The 19924-nt window shown below is 41.3% G+C and overlaps 3 protein-coding genes across 4 annotated transcripts; 1 reads left to right on the forward strand and 2 right to left on the reverse strand.

Annotated features, from left to right (window-relative positions):
* The first annotated feature begins 8025 nt into the window (after positions 1-8025).
* nat9 (N-acetyltransferase 9) lies at positions 8026-12958 on the forward strand. Its single transcript, XM_076151914.1, has 7 exons — positions 8026-8236; positions 8618-8727; positions 9013-9153; positions 9245-9304; positions 9391-9485; positions 9591-9744; positions 11579-12958. The coding sequence occupies exons 1-6, from the start codon at positions 8115-8117 to the stop codon at positions 9738-9740; spliced, it is 678 nt and encodes a 225-aa protein (XP_076008029.1). The 5' UTR covers positions 8026-8114; the 3' UTR covers positions 9741-9744; positions 11579-12958.
* lrrc59 (leucine rich repeat containing 59) lies at positions 10147-14624 on the reverse strand. 2 transcript variants are annotated; one of them, XM_076151913.1, is made up of 8 exons: positions 14445-14624; positions 14219-14328; positions 13708-13767; positions 13457-13615; positions 13007-13111; positions 12497-12569; positions 12105-12296; positions 10147-12003 (listed from the first exon to the last, which is right to left on the reverse strand). In XM_076151913.1, the coding sequence occupies exons 2-8, from the start codon at positions 14318-14320 to the stop codon at positions 11723-11725; spliced, it is 972 nt and encodes a 323-aa protein (XP_076008028.1). In that variant the 5' UTR covers positions 14321-14328; positions 14445-14624; the 3' UTR covers positions 10147-11722. The 2 variants fall into 2 exon arrangements, with proteins under 2 accessions (XP_076008028.1, XP_076008027.1); XM_076151912.1 differs by having other exon boundaries at positions 10147-12006.
* Positions 14625-15500: 876 nt separating this feature from the next.
* LOC143001921 (5-hydroxytryptamine receptor 3A-like) lies at positions 15501-18640 on the reverse strand (the record flags this gene model as incomplete). Its single annotated transcript, XM_076151776.1, has 9 exons — positions 15501-15725; positions 15837-15919; positions 16047-16199; positions 16426-16636; positions 16871-17010; positions 17494-17663; positions 17883-17992; positions 18301-18345; positions 18446-18640. Coding segments are annotated over 9 exons (1332 nt in total), but the record flags the coding sequence as incomplete, so codon positions are not given.
* Positions 18641-19924: the final 1284 nt, after the last annotated feature.

Here is a 19924-nt window from a genome sequence, read left to right on the forward strand (position 1 = left end):
GGTCGTACTTGCGGTTTTGCGCAATAGAACAATAGAGCGCAATGTTCACTACACGATGTCACTGCATTTGAGTAAGAAGAAGAGTTAAAAAGATAAAGTTCTAATCAACTCTCCCCATTTGAGTAGCTTGGTGCTGATGTTGGCTAGCACAACATCAGCTGTTAGATGTTCTAGCTGACACAAATGTGTGTTTCTGCGCATGCTGTGCATTCTGTACAGACACTTACACGATCCTGCATTCTGGCATCGTGATTGACACATTACATACAATCATTGGCAGTATTTTTTTGCCAGTGAGTCATACTGAGCTTCTAAAATAAGGATCTGTCAAATAATGGTAATCTATCAATTCTGAGGTTAGCTGTAACTGTGTCGTGATATACAGGGGCGATGAGATAACACACAAGCTGTTCAATATTATATGCAATTAGTGTTACTGACCCCTAATGTCTGTAAAACCTGACACCGCTGTATATTAAATACGTTTGTTAAATCTTTACGAGAGAGGAGTAATACCATCTTTATTTTTAAAACAAAAACTGTCATGTCACTTGTCACTGGCTAAACTGAGGAGCTGCTGTGACCAGGTAGGAACCGATGTCACTGACGGTGTTCCCGACGGAATCTTACATTTCACTTGTTATGTTGTACACAAAATGCTGAAAGAGTGTATCTTTGTTTGCATGAATTAAACATTTGCTACAATGTTCAGTGTTGAACGTTTCGTCCCTTGCCTGTCACTTCTGGCTGAAATGAGGATCTGCTGTGACCAGGTAGGAACCATAGTCACTGACGGTGTTCCCGACGGAATCTTACACGGATGCACGTTCCATACGTCCCCAAATTGTAAACAGACAAACATGTTGAGCAGTGTTGCCACTTTAGCGACTTTTTCGCTAAATCTGGCGACTTTTTTTGAGACAAAAGCGACTAGCGTGTTATTGGAGACTTTTGGAGACTTCTGGTGTTTTGGAGACTCTGACGTATCGTTCCGCAGTTACTGTCAACCTTCTCTCCTCCAGCGTCCATTATAATGACATCCAACACGCCAATTGTGCAAATAAGGTGAGTGTGTCATATGGCGACTTTTAGGACAGCTTATAGCGACTTTCCTTACTGAGGAGTTTGCAGCAGTGGGCTTGTGGATTTATATAACAGGAGAAAGGCGTGCAGTCCTTTGGTTGGACTTTTGAACAGTAAGCGTACAGAGGTATAATGTAGTCGCTGACCTCATGATTACATCAAGTGATGGTCCCACGGTTTACATTACTACACTCAAGTATTTTCAGTCTGTGTCTTTTGGGAGGACTTGACCTTTAACCATAGTCCCTGGGCATATCTCCCAAATCTCCACCTGGAGTTGTTTAAATCCTTTAATACAACCACATGTGTCAACTGCATGTCAATAGTCCATCCATGCTTGAACCTCTTGAACCTGGATGCCTCCAGCTGAGTGTCCTCCAGTAAGGTCAGGGAGACAAACTAGATCGCCTCACAGCACCTTCCTTCCTGATCCTCCACATACATTGATTTAATCATTACAATACATGCAAGATGAATGAGTCAAGAAGCAGATATGAGATGGGGAGATGGGTTGTGTGTATAAATGTGTGAGATCACAGATAACTAGTGAGCTACAAACTAGAATTGCATTGGCATTTTGTAATAGAAATACTTGTTTTATGTTTGAAAAACACATTTCAGCCTGTGCATTAAATTCATATTGGTTCAAAGTCGATTCCTGCTTTCGCCAGTCGGGGGCGTTGTCGCCATTTCAGACCAGGAAATCAGCAGGTGAAACAAGCGAACGAGAGAACCCCATGTGATTGTTGTCTTGTTATTTCCCTGTTATCAGGTCGGTGCTGTGCTTATAAGCACCTTCTGCCTTCTCCTTCATCTTCAGCAAGACGGCTGGTGTGGCACTGCTGAGGTCTCTGCTCCTTGTGTGTGCGCTGCATGGGGTGTGCGCTGCATGCCCTGCGGGGGGCAGATGTTGTTAACATCAAAGGTTATTTATGCTTTTCAAAAAAGCATTTTTTTATTATTATATATGTTACCTGACATTGTTTTTTACATTTGAGTCCACACATGTTATGCTTTGTGGCACAAAAGATTCATCTCAGTGGTCAGTTTTTGAACACCACAATGTATTGAATAAATTCAAATACTGGGAATAAACACTTTTTGACTTTTTTGCTGATAAAGTTGCGAGTACAAATTGGATTCCCGTTTATTATTATATTTAAATGTTCACGTAAACTGGCTTTAAAATGGACGCATATAATGTAAAGTTGTGATTGAATAAATCATTTGTTAATTTGAAACAAGCGTGTGTATTCTCACAAATCACCACAAGATGGCTCCTTTTCCTGGTGTAGAGAGAGAGAGAGAGTACTGCTTATATTTTTTGATAAAGTAGAACTTCAAACTCTAAACTGAGGTCGAACGTCCTCCTTGGCCGAGTTGTGGCGCAGTGATCTTGGTTTCACTCCTGTTTATGGGAGGAGCCTAATGTAGAGAAGTCAGGATGTCTTGGTTTTAAGTCGAATCTTGGTTTTAAGTCGAATCCTGCTTTCACCACTAGGGGGCGGTGTCTCCATGTGAGCAGGTAATCAGCAGGTGAAACCAGCGAACGAGAGAAAGCCGTGTGGTTGTTGTGTCGCTACCAGGTCGGTGTTGTGTTTATAGTTCATATATGTGCTTGATGTGCTACAAGATGTTACTGCACTCTACAAACAACAGGCAGGAAGTCAGGTGTTTATGTTCCTGCTGAAAGGTCAGAGCCGTTTAGCCTTCGTGGCGACGCACTGGAATTGAGCCATTACGGTGTGTGCGTGTTAAATCCATGCTACGGAGGGTACAGTAGTGTGTGTGTATGTGTGTATGTGTGCCTGTGTACGCGTGCATGTGTGTGCGTGTATGCGTGTGCTGCTTTAAATGTTTGCTGTATTTCTCAAGCTGTGGTATTTGGATGCTGCGTTTGAAAATTTTAGAGCTCTAGCTCTTGAACTGACCAAGATACGGGCTTTTTAAAAAACAACAGTTTTGGTACACTGTCGCTCTGGAAAACTGGACCAAAAACTAAATTTTTACTTTAATCTTACTGCTAATTTATTTGAAATATGTTCAATAAGTAAATAAATGACTTTTTGAGATGTGAACACGTAGTTGAGATCCAAACAAGACATTACCATGTATGCTAAGTCGATTGAATAACTAAAAATATCCTGTTAAAGTCATATATGAAGTAATTTAGGAAAGTGGGACCAAACTTTTTTTTTTTTTTTTTTGTGATGTCAGCTCCAAATCAAAGAGACAAAAGAAAAATTGAGGCTTCTACGGTCGGGTGGGCGGTGGCTCATTGATAAGGCACGCGTCTGGGAACCAGGCACACGCTCCGGTGCTGGTTCGCCTCCAACCTCGGTCCCTCACACTCCAGCTGGTAGCTGGAGAGTTGCCTGTTACCCTCCGGTCCAGAGCCAGTTACCTTCCTGTATCTGGGACTCGAACTCCCAACCTTGTGATCACCAACCATCAGCTTAACCCTCTGAGCTAAAGAAAAAAAAAATTTCAGTGGTTTTTTCTGCTATCTATCTTTCTCAGTGAAACACTTAGTGAGTTTATTTAAAAGCACCTCCTCTTCCGCACCCTGCCTGCCTGTCTGTGTGTCAGTACCTATGTGTTCCTATATGTTCTATCACAGTGCATCACTCGTTCTGGTGCCAGACACAAGAACTGTGCCTGCCACGCAGCCCGAGCGACACACTGTGTGTCCCTAAATCTACGTGACGTGTTCTACTATGACCATCAGTCTCTCGCTATGTGTCTGTCACTCTCTCTGACAGACTGACTGAGTGCAGTAGATTCCGTGCCTAGGTGGGCGCGGGGACCGGAAGGTAACTGGCTCTGGACCGGAGGGTAACAGGCAACTCTCCAGCTACCAGCTGGAGAGTGAGGGACCGAGGTTGGAGGCGAACCAGCACCGGAGCGTGTGCCTGGTTCCCAGACGCGTGCCTTATCAATGAGCCACCGCCCACCCAACCTTGGAAAGGTTCAATGTTTCTTTTGTCTCGTTGATTTGGTGCTGACATCACAAAAAAAAAAAAGTTTGGTCCCATTTTCCTAAATGACTTAAACAGGATATTTTTAGTTATTCAATCGACTTAGCGTATAAGTCGATATGTGTTCACATCTCAAAAAGTCATTTATATATTTACTTATTGAACATATTTCATATTAGCAGTAAGATTAAAGTAAAGTAGTTAGTCTAAGTGTAATATTATATATATAATAACAAATACTTTACCTTATTTTCAAACGCAGCTTCTACAGGACACGAGGATCATCTTCCGTAAGTTTGGGGAAAATTTCGTTTTTGGTCCAGTTTTCCAGAGCGACAGTGTAACCATGGACCAAATCATTTGTTTTTAAAAAGCCCGTATCTTGGTCAGTTAAAGAGCTAGAGCTCTAAAATTTTCAAACGCAGCATCCAAACACCACAGCTTGAGAAATACAGCAAACATTTAAAACAGCACACGCATACACACACACACACACACACACACACACACACACACACACATGCACGCACAGACACACTTACACAGGCACACATACACACGTATAAAAACATTCACACAACAAACAGTCACTACTGCATACACACACACTACTGTACCCCTCCGTAGCATGGATTTAACAGGCACACACACACCGTAATGGCTCAATACCGGTGCGTCGCCACGAAGGCTAAACGGCTCTAACCTTTCAGCAGGAACGTAAACACCTGACTTCCTGCCTGTTGTTTGTAGAGTGCAGTAACATCTTGTAGCACATCAAGCACATATATGAACTATAAACACAACACCGACCTGGTAGCGACAAAACAACCACACGGCTTCTCTCGTTCGCTGGTTTCACCTGCTGATTACCTGCTCACATGGAGACACCGCCCCCTAGTGGCGAAAGCAGGATTCGACTTAAAACCAAGACATCCTGACTGCTCTTACATTAGGCTCCTCCCATAAACAGGAGTGAAACCAAGATCACTGCGCCACAACTCAGCCAAGGAGGAGGTTCGACCTCAGCTTAGAGTTTGAAGTTCTACACCCAGTAACTCAGCTCAGCTGTGCTCTGGTGGCCTGCTGTTGTAGACACACAGCTGGTCGTTTTAGGCCGGAGAATCTAAAGAGTCTCAGGATACTCTTCTGCCTACAAGGACCTGAAGCAGCAGTTATGCGAGGCTTTCACAAAGTCATGAATCAGAAGCATGAGCGTCTGGTACAACTGGACAGACTCTGTGGAGTCTACTGGCTACAAGGGCCTGCTGTGCACTACTACAGTCCAGCAACTCAAGTCAGAATAAATACAAATTATTTACATTAAAGTTTCCGAATAAACACATCCTCAACTTGTGATCAGCAACTTCTTTCTCTTTATCTGTTTTCTGAAGAGCTGCTGAGTGCAGTATTCTATTTTAACCACAAGAGGGCGACATATACACATCCAACTTCGAAGTTGACGTGGTTCAAATCGATATCATAATAACTATATATACATTGAATAATCAATATTGACAATATTGATTATTATTATTAAGAATAATTAAATAATAAATAATCATTAAATTATTTCTTATCCACACATCATTCAACGTCAATGAAATCTGAATAGAGGGTCGATAGATTCTGTGCCAGAAGCACACACGGACCTAAATCTGAACTATTCCCAGTGGTTTGGACCTCTTAGACTCGACTTGGAATCCAGTGATGAATTAATCTGAAAAGACTTCACACGATGTTTGATAAATGCAAGCACAACGTCCAGAAATCTGTTGGTGAAACAGTTAATACAACACACACACACATTACGTACACTGCTAGCCAACATTGGCACCGAGATACTTAAGTGGGGAGAGTTTATTAGAACTTTAAACACGCAAACTAACTTCATAACTCTTCTTCTGACTCAAATGCAGTGGCATCATGTAGTGAACATGGCGCTGCATGTTGTGAGCACATATCTGTACTTATAAGCACAATGCCGACCTGATAACAGATAAATAACGAGACGACAACAATAACATACCGTTTCTCTCCTTCGCTTATTTCTCCTGCTGCTCTCCTGGTCTCAAATGGCGACAGCGCCCCTACCGGTGAAATCAGGAATCGCTTTTGAACCAATACGAACTCAATTCAATAAACAGAATTTTGAAGAAAAAAAAAAAAAAAGGAACGAAAAAGCTATATTTAAATGACAAATAACAATGCTCGGTTTTAAACAAAAGGTCATTTCTTAAAAAGCCAACCGCTCCTCTGCTCCGTCTATGAAACATATCCTTGATACTTTGCTGCATGTGTGACTTCAAAGTCTTTGTGTCACTCCCCTCCCCAACAGCAAACGAGCAGACTGTCCCAGTAACTCAGCTCAGCTGTGCTCTGGTGGCCTGCTGTTGTAGACACACAGCTGGTCCCTTTAGGCAGGAGTATCTAAAGAGATGATCCAAGTAATTATTTTAACATGAAATAAATTGTGTTTAAACTTAAGCTTTGTGATGCCGCGTCATCATTCTGTGTCATCATTTGATGTCACAAACACATCCTGTTGAGTCAAACAGCAAAGAACACAACGGTTGGCCTCCGTTGGGCGCCCTACGGCCTTCTTAAGACAAAAAGCTTATCTTCTTAAGACAAGTTGCATTTGTGCGCACCCCGGGGGTTGAATTTGAGAAGATGATCTTTTTCATTTTGGCCCTTGTTGTCCTATAGTGGGGATAACGTGCGTTTGTGCGCCCTCCGGTGGTTGAACTTGAGAAGACAATCTTTCTCATGTTGGCCCCCGTTATCAATATACTGTGTTGAACTTGCATTTATGCGCTCTCTGGTGGTTCAACTTGAAAATACAATCTTTTTAATTTGGGTCCTTGTCACTAGTCCGTGTAGATCGTGCGTTTGTGCGCCCTCTGCTGGTTGAACTTGAGAAGACAATCTTTCTCATTTTGGCCCATGTTGTCAATATACTGTGTTGAACTTGCATTTCTGCGCTTTCTAGTGGTTGAACTTGAGAAGACAATCTTCCTCATTTTGGCGATTCCTACTTTTGCCAGTAGGGGGTGTCTCGCCATTTGAGACCAGGTAATCAGCCGGTGACACAAGCGAACGAGATTAACATTTTGTTATTGTCGCTGTCTCGCTATTTCTCTGTTATCAGGTCGCACTTGCGGTTCTGCGCACCAAAACAATAAAGCGCGATGTTCACTACACATGAATGTCACTGCATTTGAGTAAGAGGAAGAGTTATAAAGATAAAGTCCTAATCAACACTCCCCATTCGAATGGCTTAGTGCTGATGTTGCCTAGCACATCATCGACCCTCTTCAGATTTAATTGATGTTGACAATGTGGGAATAAGAAATAATTATGATTAATAAACTCTAGATCTTTAAATTGAGCAGTGTTGCCACATAAGCGACTTTCTCGCTAAATCTGGCTGCTTTCTAAATCCTCTTTGCGACAAAAGCGACTAGCGATAAATCTAGCGACTTTTTCTGGTGTTATTGGAGACTTTTGGCGACTTCTGGTGTTTTGGAGACTCTGACGTATCGTTCGGCAGTAACTGTCCACCAACTTTATAACTCTTCTTCTGACTCAAATGCAGTGGCATCATGTAGTGAACATGGCGCTGCATGTTGTGAGCACATATCTGTACTTATAAGCACAATACCGACCTGATAACAGATAAATAACGAGACGACAACAACAACATACCGTTTCTCTCCTTCGCTTAGTTCACCTCGTGCTTTCCTGGTCTCAAACTGCGACACCACCCCTACTGGTGAAATCAGGAATCGCCATTGATTCAATACGAGCTCAATTCGATAAACAGGCTGAAATATGGTTCTTACAAACAAAACACGTAGATCAGAACCTGAAACTGATTGAAATTTGATTGTAACGAATTAAAACATTGATTTAAAACATTGAAAACGGAGACCGGATGTAGTCGCCATTCAAATGCGACGCGCATGCGTAATTCCTATCATGTCTCCGTGTCCAAATCGGGTAGAGGGCTGTTGGCTCACCATCCGACCAAATAATCGCTAAAATGTGCAGTTTATGTTCAGGTTTGTAGTTGAACAAGTTTGTAACTGGCTAAGCACCATGAGGATAAATGAGAATACGTTACTGGAAGGAGAAAAAGTCGTGCTGGTTCCTTACAATGCATCACATGTGCCCAGGTAACATGTTATTCACTTTTGAGAAGAGTTAACTATCATTTCAGTGCTGCACATCTACCATTCCGGGTCGTATATTATTTGTTCCTCAGTCAGCGCCAAAATTGAATTCTAACTCGTCTTAATTCCTCGTACGGATTGTACCTCACTAGTAGTTATAGTGACTAATCGTGTTTTAGCCGTATCATCACTCGTCAAAACAAATTGAAATATAAAAAGCCCTGAAAACGATGTGAAATCTGATTAGTTATTTCGAACCAAATCAGTCAGGTAATTGAAGTGTGACTTTTATTCTTTTATGAAGTCAGATGTCATGCAGATCAAAATGAGCAACCTCAGATCCTCCTTTCGCTCGTACTCCATCCATCTGGTTTTCCCTGTCAGGTATCACGAGTGGATGAAGTCTCCAGAGCTCCAGCAGCTTACTGCCTCAGAGCCCCTGAGCCTGGAACAGGAGTACCACATGCAGAGGAGCTGGAGGGAAGACGGTGACAGTAAGCAGCACAGTGTCGTCTGCTCAGGACGACTTCAATGATTGTTAATGAAAGCCCAAACTCATTTAATCTGAAAGTTATTATTTCAATAAAATGTTAATTTCATATATGATATAAACTTCAGGCACCAAGCCGACCTCAACAAAACCATCTACTACCTGACCTCCACCCACACACACACACACCAACAATATGAAACATGTACGTTATCTTACATTTCCCTGCTTTCCCTCAAGTCAACTTATCACACTCCCAAGGTAATACAGAAGAACTCCTCCCTTGCAGAGTGCACATTCATCATATTGGACAAGCAGCAGTGGGCGGATTCTGGTGTCGAAGAAGAGCAGTGCATGGTGGGAGATGTTAACATCTTCCTGACTGACCCCACAGACCCCTCCCTGGCTGAACTGGAGATCATGATAGCTGGTGATTAGAATTAACACTGCACAGTATTTGTTGGCATCCATTTGGTTTAGTTTGTTTACATATTATCATTTTAGTTCTTTGTTTTGAACAGAATCCAGCTCCAGAGGAAGAGGCATTGGGAAGGAGGTGGCGCGTATGATGATGTGCTACGGTAAACAATGATGATGATTACACAACCCTACAGAATGTTAGGTTAGGTTTGTGGATAAAGGCGATCATTGCAATTCCTTCCACCAGGGGTCACCAAACTCGGGATCCAAAAGTTTCAAGCTAAGATCGGACTGGACAACCAAGTCAGCATCTCCATGTTCAAGAAACTCCACTTCCAGGAGGTAAAAACATCTTGGATTTCTAACCTTTTCTGCCTAGCGAGTGAAACGTAGCTGCAGGAAAATGTTGGTAAGTAATTCTAACCGCCGTCTTCGTTTGTGCCGCAGCTGTCGGTGTGTAACGTGTTCAAAGAGGTGACCCTGGAGATGGAGGTGGACGAGTCTGTCCGCACCAGACTGAGCGAGGAGACGGCCGGCATGAAGGAGAGGGAGTACAGACAGACCTGCAGCAACAGACAGGATCTGACTGCACAGTGAAGAGGTACGAGTTGTGAGACACACGCACACACCTCACTGATTAGTTTCCCGTCTTTGTTGGCACTACACAACTTTGCTGACACACCAACAATGTTAAAAGCCCGCTCAGTTTTGTTAAATGGCCTTTTTCCTCCTCGTACGAGAAAAAAGTTGCTGGTTTGTTTTTGTGGTGACGGCGTTTCACTGAGGCTTTTGTTTTGTTGTGAAGACAGATGAAGGTTAGAGATGTTCCGTGGCTTATAAGTGGAGAAGAAAAGAGAACCGAGTGACACCAGTGATTGATTTAGTGGTTTCTGAAAAGCTCTCACCGTCTCATCTTTTCCATGGAAACAAGGACGTTGATAAAGATTCTTGTTTTCAAGAGTTTGATATCCGTCCCACTATCACACAAACACAAACTGCAGCGTTATAGTGCATAGCCATTTATTAACACTGATGTTTTCAGCAGACGAAGCTTTACGACAACCAGAGCAGCAGACAAGGCAGCTTTTCGCGCAAACACACCCGACAGCAGAAGCAACACAGACAATGAAGTTTAACGGTTCACATCCACTCTAGATGCTCACTGGAAAATCTCTCATGATCATTTGATTTGAGGCAGTAATCTCTGTTTTGAAATACTATAGAATAAACTTTTTTTTTTAAAGATTTTCCAGACATTATTGTATCTTGAAATGAAACAGAAAAAAAAATAAACAAAACAGCAAGAATTGTTCAACCTGATTGATGATTTGTATTGGAAAGAAATATCATGATTTTAAGAAAAAAGGTTTTGGATTCAATTACCGACACATTTTGAGAGATTATACATTTCTTTGCAGTTGTCATGATACAGTAAATAACAGGAAGAAGGCTTTAAGACTTGGTACGGCTGGTTAATTATCAACACTTGATTCTCGCTCCGCAGAGGAACCACCCTGTTTCTGCAGAAGTTGAAATACAGTGAAACATTCTGTAATCACTGCAAATTTAGGTTATGCAGATCAAACTGTGTGTTAATGTGAGATTTAGCTGGTTTGAGTGATTTAATCCAAAGAGTAAGGAAGACAAACAGGTGAACTTTAACATTCACGCAACCTTCAAAGCTCAAACTGCCAGATCAACGCTGGCACTTACCGTAAATACTCAAATAAAAGACAGTTGTCAAACAATGATCAGGTCTTGGATTTACCAGTACTTAGAATATAATGTCTGGGACATAATCTACTTTTAATAAGCTCTGTAGTCATGACTTTCTCTTTGCTGATATCATTCAGAGCTATTTCACTTCAATCATAGTTCAGGTGCAATCAAAACTAATGAACACTTCCTGCAGATTGATTCAAGGTGGGGCTTTTACTTTGAAAACCTCAACTATGACTGAAGTATAAGTGAAAGGAAATCAGTCCCGTCCTGTGAACTACTGGAAGGCTTCTGTTGTGATAAACGCAGAACTGAGAACTACTGGATTCCTCTAAAACCTGTTTCGGAAACCCAGAGCAGCAGAGTGCAAGTCTGGACTGTGTTAATGATGTGGAAATGAACATTTTGATAAATTTATACAGCACAATTTGCATTAAATAAAGATCCCAGCCACTATTTGAGCATTTACGGTACACATGACTTGAGCGCAGCACATACAGGGCGACCTGACATTTCAAATACAACCCAGGCTCCATGTAACGCACTGAACAAGCAAACCAAAAGCTGCTGCTCACATTAAGTGCCGAACAGGATGAATTGGGTGCCATTTAAAAAACACAGACTGTAGTACAAAGAGGGGACAAGCCAAACAACAATTCCATAGGAATTTAAGAGGATTTTTACACACTTGTCCGTCTCTCCATCTGTCTCTACAGAATCTGCACCTCCCGCCACCACACAGGCTGAGGGATGCAACGGCACCCATCGTAGAGAGATCGACGTTTTAAGCAAATAAAAATTTCCCAGAATTCCCCGGGTGGACACCTGTACCTGTGCGCAACAATGGAAGCAGGCGGTATTCAGTTTTTGGACGCTTGTGTGGATTCCAGAAGCTCCTTGGCCATGGACGACAGGTTCTGCACCAGCTGGATCATCGCCCCCTCCTGCTCCCTGGCCCAGGACAGGCCGTCGTCCATGACAACGTTGACGGTCCCGCACACAGCTTCCTTCTGCAGGTCGGTGAATCGGCAGGCGGCGGCGGCACCGGCCAATCCCAGCAGCAGGAGGAGGAGGAGCTTCAACATCAGGCCAATAATAGAACGTCGAGGTTTAGGGGCGGTGTTCACAGCGACCTTTTTATCTGCGGTAGAATAAAGGTTAGGAAGGAAGAGTCACTCCTGTCGTTGTAAAACAATCACATTTGAACTATGAATGGACTCATTTGTCATCCACGTATCTTACCTGCTGCCTGTCCGTTCCTCTTCTTCTTCTCCTCTTTCTTCTTCTTCTGCTGCTCTTGAGCAGCCACTGCGGCCATCTGAGCATTGTACTCTTTCCTCCTCTTCTCTTTCTCCTCTGCCTTCTCCCGTTTCCGAGCATCCTTCTCTCTGGCCTCTCGCTCCCTCTGCTTGGCCTCCTTCTTCTTCTCCAGCTCTGCCGTGTTGGAGGTGAGGATATTTTACAAGGGCATGACAGAAATGTGTAGGTCTGTGATCTCAACGACTAAATCAAACATCTGTTGTTCCTATCTACTGTGCAACAGAGTCCAATGGTCTAAATAATGTTTCAAATTAAAAAAAAGGGATGAACTCTTCTGCCTTCCTGCACACTGATCAAAAATGACACACACACACCTTTCTCTCTCAAAAGGCGCTTCTCCTTGGCATGATCCACATCTTCCTGAATGGCTCGCATGTGCTGCAGAACCTGTAAGACAACACACACGGCATAGCATCACAAAAATCTGCAAATAATTACCGAACCTAATGTATTCTCAGTTAAATTAAGGTGAAAGATTTGTTTCATGAGGAGGTGAGACACGCTGTCATCTGGCTGTGGTTCTCGTTTACAGACTGAAATTTGTTCTGTAAATTTGTCAACATAAACTGTAGATGTGGTGCCATCATTCTGATATAGGGCAGCAAACGCATTATGGATTGTTATTTATTCATGTATCTCAGAAACATGACAGACAGATCAATAATGAGTGTTTCTCCCCTTCTGCTGTTGCTCCAGGATGATAATTCCACCAATAATCAGGCTATGGCTGTAAAACCTGTGTATCTTGAGGTCTTAATAAAATGATCTTGATCTGTCAGGGGCTCTGTTTGAAACTGCACACCCACACACACACTCTCTCTCACCTTGGAGGCACACTGTTTGCACTGTTTCTCATCCAGACAATCTCCTGCTGCTTTGGCCAAGCTGGGCTCCAGTGGGTTATCCTTCAGATCCAGCCACTTAAGACTCTGACAAAAGAAAGAAAGAAAGAAACACACACACACACGCCGAGTTAATACACAGACACCATACTCAGCTTAACAACTGAGGCATGACTTGAAGATATAACTACAACTATGTGCTAATGATGCATTCTCATCTTCTCATCATAGCATCAAAGTGAGGGGCGAAGTCCAGCTTATCTTATCTTATTAAGCACCAAGGTGATTAAAAGTGCTACTTGTTTATACACTTATTTCATTCATGTTAGCAAGTATTTAGTTTTCTTTCGTCTCAGCAATGAACAATCTAAAAATGGAGCCCCGACGTACCAAACATAACAAAGACAATTGTTGCTCGTGTTTGGTACGTACTCTGAGGTGTGAGAAGCTGACGGGCAGGACGCTCAGCTTGTTGTTGTACAGATCCAGATGCTGAAGGTACACCAGGTTCCCCAGGTCATCTGGCAGACCTGCCAACTGGTTTTTACTCAAATCTACTTTAACCAAGTGGGTCAGGTTGCAGAACTCTGGCTGCGTGGACAAAACAGAGAACACAGTCAGACAGTCACATAATGTGTCTGGCTCAGTCTGTGTATTCAGTCACACGGTCACTTTGTACTCACAGGAAGGGAAGAAATGTTGTTGCATGACAAGTCCAGAACAGTGGCTTTGGGGAACGCAGCCTGTTGGGAAGAAGATTACACAGATAAACATAATAAGTCAAACAAATACATACTAAAATCCTTAACTTGCTTGTGATTTTCCTCTTAAGTAAACAGGTTACTCGTTGTAACTTTAAAAACTAAATCTTCCAGATGCTTCACATGTCAGGTTGAGTTAATGTTTCAGTTAGTTGAAACAAGGTTGGAGTTTTTAACCAAAGACAACAGATTGTGTTCATTCTACACTGAATTTAAAGCCCGAACCTGCAAAGTAAATCGTGATTAATCTTATGGTACATTTAGTGACATTAAAAGTAAAATCATCACTTATATCTAGTAAATAAAACTATGCTCGATACCTGAAAACACTGCTTAATAAGTGTTGTACTTAAGTTACCGTGTTACTTTGTACTTCAGGTGTTCCGTTACAACCAACTGGACTAAAGTTCTTGACAGACGGTGATTCACTCACCAGCTCTCTGACCGGCACCTCAGTCAGGTTACACAGGCTCAGGTCCATCTCATTGCCGCTCAGTTTGTCCTTCAGGTTCAACACTTTACTGCTTTTACTCATTATGCTCTCTGTGGAACATTAAAGTGGAGTTTAGGTGAAGAACGCAACACCAAAACACCAAAATGAAGAGTTTGTGTCGCAGATATTCGTCAGCACAAACCTGGCAGTCACGTTTTGTACTCACCTGTTTTAAAAGCGCCGATAAAACTAAATAACGGTGTTTGAAAATTAAAAAACGCGTTCGGCTTCGCTTACCTACAGAGTGAAACTAAAAGAGGTAAATGCAATAAACCTGTTTTAAGGCAGAACAAACTGCCTCAATGAAAATCCACGTCACTGATTGAGCTGCAGCGGCCAGGAAGCGACAGAGCGCAGGGGCGTTTAAAGAAACAGCGCCACCCACAGACCCGGAGGCACAACCACAACAACCGTCATCTCTACGGTTCAGACGCAACGTGGTCAAAAGTATGTGGACATACTTTCAATTACTTTACAATTACAAAGTGGTGCGGGAGGAGTAATCAATCTGTGAAATATGTGATTTATATAGACATTTGATGACAACAAAAGAGATATAACTAAACTTAAGGGACCCTGAGACCACTGAGGTCAATGCATGAACAGATAAAAATCAGGAGAATTAAAAGAAAATCCTACAATAAAGATAAAGACAAAACAAAAATCACATTAATGATGATGATGTAAAACATATAGATGAAATAAATATTTTGAAAAATATTTAATACAACGCTATAACAAAACAGGACAAACAAGTACATTTCATTTTAAAGGTTTATTTCTGCAGGAGAGTCAGATACATGTTTTCAAAACCACAAATTATACAGCAACGCTTGTTAAGCAACAGCACTACATCATAATGAGTTAAGCCCTGGTTAAATGGTCCCTATTGTGGTGTTATCACGAAGCAGAAGGTAAACAAAAGGTATGATGAGAAAATGTAAAACCTCAAGCATATGTCAAGATATTTCAGTTCTGCATCACAAACAAATCACCTGTGACTTTCTCTAATATTCTACCAAATTGCATCTAAAAGTATTTGCCTTTTATTTAAGATGTCTTGCTAATTACCTCATTAAGCTGTACTACCTTCTTATGTGGATATGCGCAGTTTCTACTTACTTTACTCTTTACTTTCTACATACTGTGTTTGACGCCCTCATTTGCAGTAGAATGGAATAGAGTTACACGAACACAAGCATCATTATTTCCATAATTTCCCTTATGCTGCACTCCACTGTTTAAAGAGATAGGATAAAAACAGAATGATTACTCCGACATAGAATATGCCAAATAGAATGTCGATCTTTCTGGCCAGTCTGGTCCACTTTCCAGGTTTCCTTCCTTCCCTCATGCTGTGACGGAACAGAGTGAGTGTTTTCTCCAGACCATGCAGCTCGTCTGTCAGCTTCACCAGAGCATCACACGCCTCTTTACTGCTGCTGTCCTGTAGAATGGTTTGAGTTTACGATTATAATTAAAGTGATTACAGGTCAGACATCACGGTCTGCTGCTACATTTGACATTTTGTGATGAGACTTTAAAAAAATATATTTACCTCTTTTTCCACAGACAGCAGTTCAGATGATTTGTCATCAGAGGACACACCAAAGAAGCATGAACATGGAGTCCGTTTATTCACTTTTAAAAGGAAAGATTTCATGCAAACATGTTTTTTACTCATTATATACAGGATGTGTTTGATTATTAAGTTGCCTGTGTCAAAAAAATTAGAAAAAACAACTCAGCTCTCTGTGTTTAGTCTTACCTGTATCACCGTTGTGAAAGGTACTTTTGTCCTGTTTGTCCTCACTGTCCTCATCCAGGGTTTTTTCTCTGTCTTTCTCGATCAGGTACATCACAATGATTGTCTCCAAGAGGCTGAGCAGCATCAGAGCAAAAATCCCAATGCAGTACATCGCTGTGTGGGACAGTAACACCATTAAGACAAGTAAATAAAGAGATACACATTATTACTGCATGTGGGAGACCCTGAAGTACCACAGAGTGTGTTTTTGTGTGTGCTTATACTCGTGACAACACAATATTGTCAAGAGATCATAGTCTGAAAACAAGTTGCCCCTGTGAGTTCATGACTTGCTTGCAGAAGATTTGAATCTGTGAGCTGATGTTTAGTTTTTTTTTACCAATAAGTGGAACTCTGTCAGACGCAGAAGGAAGAATTTCGTTGAGGATCAGCTGCAGCACTGTGACAGCCAGTAGCACGGTGACCTTAAAGCTCAGCTTCTCTCCTCCTGTGTCTGAGATCAGGAACGAGAACAAATCCAAACAGAGGAAGAAGAAGACGGGCAGCAGGAAGTTGGCAGAGTAGAGGATTGGCCTCCTCTGCATGATGATCTGGGAAAATTAGTGGAGTATCAATAAGTCATCTGAAGATGTTTGAGTTCAGTTTAACTCAATAAATCGGGACCTGGAATAATTCTGATCAGTTAACAGGTTAATTTTTGTATTTAACAAAGTGCCCCCAAATGCATTTAAAATACCTCAAAATGTGGCTCGGTAAGGACAAAAATGGTCCCATTAAAGATATTATACTGTAGAATGATTTCCTGCCTTGTATATGCATCATACCGTGTAAATGATCTTTTCACTGTCGTTAGTGTTTACTTTCATCTCCAGAAACAGCCACTCATACTGCGTCCTCATCACCTCACGGGACTCTTTTGTGGCCTGTGAGTTGTTCAGGGTGGTTTGCAGCTGTAGCTGGTCACCTGTAACATTGTCCCATGTCAAACAGGTAACTGTTTACAACTGTTTAAACTTTATGAAAGCTTTGTAATTTAGAACTTTACATATCACATAATTATTTGAAGAGGGCTAATAAATAATATAACTTTTGGGGGTGCCAGGTTGTGAGAAGTCCCATTGGTTGGAATGCATTGTATTGTACAACAACTTATGAACCTTTATAACTACAGACCTGATGGCTTAGTATAAAGTATGAAGGATATTACACCAATCAAAAGGATTTTTCACAACTTGACAGCCCAGCCTAGCACTCAGAATTGAAACTTGCTTCCACCTCTTCTTATCACTAATCTATAAAAACTGACAGATGATTGCATTCCATTAATGTATTAAGAATGAATGAAGTAGTTAGTTTCTATCTAACCCCATTAGCCTCTGGTCCTGGTCTACATATGTCTATATATGTCTAAAAGCAGAGATATGTACAACGACAAAGCATCCCTCACCAGGGTGAGTGAGGGACTTAAAGGAGAGCGTGCACTTCTGGATGTCAAAGGGGAATTTGTGAATGTTCAACCTGCAGGTGCTGACCAACACCTGGTCATTCAGAACTTTAACCAGCCCGTTGCTGGAAATGGTGAGAAATGGACTCAGAGGGGCCTTGTCCCTCTCTGTCCTGTATGAGAACATGCACACAGACAAAATTACAGGAACACGCACAAATTGTGACATTTTACATTAGGGCACTTTTATAATCAGGACATATTTTATCATTTGAAATGCATTTACGAATCTGCAATAAAAGTGACTTAATTGAAAATTGTCTGAATACTACTTAACATTAAAATGTGACCACTTTATTAATCAGTGTGTGCACAGATACATTCACACTTACATCTCTTCAATAGTGATATCAGGCTGCCACATAGATTCAGCAGGAATAGAGAAATTACGAATACCACAGAACTGATCTGGATCCCAGGAAATGAATTGGTTGGTCCAGGACTACAGAGAGACATAAGATGCCTTATCATCAATAAATATTTAAAAAACCTGATCTTGGAGTAAACCTTTAAAAACACATAATGCAGAAAAAACAGTTACAGTTTGCCAAACTCAAAAAAGTGAAATTTGCAAATTTTGTTTTTTGTACAGAAGGTTTTACAGGAATGAGAAGTTTACTGACTAAATGCATTTTCTATTTTGTTTTTTAATATCTTTTTATATTAATATTTTTTCATTTGACTTACTCTTCCAGGTGCTTCCAAATAATTGGCATTAATAAAATATCTTATGCCATTGAGCGAACTCACCATTTCAATCCAGACGTAAGGAGTAAACCTTTGCTCCTTTTCATCCTGTGAGCAACAAAATTCATGTGAGAATAAGACAGCAAATCAGTCTTGACTTTGATCTCTTGTTAGAAGTAATATAATTATAACCAAAACACCAACTTACCACATCTAGAATAGCGTACAGATTGATATCCAGATCTACCATTGTAATTTGTTTGTAGTCCTTAACGGGCCGAGTCATGTAGTAAAGCTCATTATCTTTTGTCAGGTTCAGGTACTCTAAAACATTCTGGTAGCTACACACAGTCTCAGAGGAAACACAACCTACAGCCAAAACATCAAAACACATGATCAGGGATCAAGTTTGGAAATCAACATGATAATAATATTTATGATGATGTTCTCAATTTGTCTGGAAATACAATTGGTTTGGGATACGGTTGAACAATCGATAATTGCAGATGTAATATATCCTCACTGCGGTCATAGGAAGCTCATTAAGGGTTCCAGTCAGCTGGGTGTTGGCAGGCATATGAGCTGGCTCATCACTCCGCTGAGTGGTGGCTAAATCTAACTTTGTGGTCATTTGAGTTTCCTTATTTTGGAGCGGTTATCAAGTGTCTACTCAGGGGCTTTAAAGACATCATTCTCAATAAGGAATGTTCCGATTATAACAGCAGCATTTCTCGCAAATGGAATTTTGTAATTTATTAGGATTGAATGACAACTTCTGAGTAGAAAGATGCAGGGGTGTGGCGTTTATTATCTTGGTCCTACTCAGTACTCTATAGGGAGTGATGCTGAAGAGATTTGGTTGTTCTATTCTTGGACATAAAAAGTAGGGTGATTTCAGGTCAAAACCAAGGTTATAGATAGTGCCAACCAAAAAACAAAAACAAATCTCTACACATCTTGAACATTCATGCATCATTTAGTATATGACATGCCCATATCAGCTTTGGAGGTAGTGTTTTTTGGAAATGTTTGAAAAGTTTGTGAACTACACTATTTTTGATTTTTTTCTTTTACTTTGTACGCAGGCTTAATTTTTTGGGTCACACTGTGTCATTTTTGAAAAAAAATACTCAAAATTACCACTGTCACCAAACTTTACATCCTTCACAGAATGTGTCCCCACCCAAATTTGGTGTTTATCTACAGACAGGGTGCTGTAATACAAAATAGGCTCCGCAACCGAAACCGTCTCACATTGTAAAGTGAGATTTGCAGTTTGGGTATTGTTTGTGAAAATTTGGTTGCTGCTCTCTGTTTGCTCCAGCATGAGAACAAGCAAGAAATGATGTCCCTGTTCCTTGGCAACGCCCTTCCCTCCCAGGTGGCCCTGCGCCAACCTGCCATGGGTGCTGGGTGGCATGGGGGTGCTTGGACCCTGGTATATTTGTACAACTTTTTACAACATCCCGTTAATCTAGACTACCTGTGACAAACTCACCAACTAACAAATCTACACTGAATATCTTGAGCTAACTTGGTATCTTGAGGCTGATACTGGTCGATACTGGTTGTTAAAGATTATGACCCTTAACCAATGGGAATTTCTCTACATAGAATACATATGGGAAAACACAAGATGAAAAATAAAATGATAAATAGATGAATTAAACATGCATAAAACTGAAGT

The sequence above is a fragment of the Genypterus blacodes genome, unplaced genomic scaffold (assembly GCF_046128005.1).
Source record: "Genypterus blacodes isolate CSIRO-AG114 ecotype Tasmania unplaced genomic scaffold, CSIRO-AGI_Gbla_v1 ptg000055l_1, whole genome shotgun sequence".
Classification (NCBI taxonomy): Eukaryota; Metazoa; Chordata; class Actinopteri; order Ophidiiformes; family Ophidiidae; genus Genypterus; species Genypterus blacodes.

Coding starts and splice junctions, on each gene's coding strand:
- nat9 (XM_076151914.1), top strand. CDS start 8,115: ATGTTCAGGTTTGTAGTTGAACAAGTTTGTAACTGGCTAAGCACCATG. Junction 8,728..9,012: donor CTGGAGGGAAGACGGTGACA/GTAAGCAGCACA, acceptor CCTCCCTTGCAG/AGTGCACATTCATCATATTG. Junction 9,486..9,590: donor AGAAACTCCACTTCCAGGAG/GTAAAAACATCT, acceptor TTTGTGCCGCAG/CTGTCGGTGTGTAACGTGTT.
- lrrc59 (XM_076151912.1), bottom strand. CDS start 14,320: ATGAGTAAAAGCAGTAAAGTGTTGAACCTGAAGGACAAACTGAGCGGC. Junction 13,768..14,218: donor AGGTGCCGGTCAGAGAGCTG/GTGAGTGAATCA, acceptor TCTTCCCAACAG/GCTGCGTTCCCCAAAGCCAC. Junction 13,112..13,456: donor TCAGCTTCTCACACCTCAGA/GTACGTACCAAA, acceptor TTCTTTTGTCAG/AGTCTTAAGTGGCTGGATCT.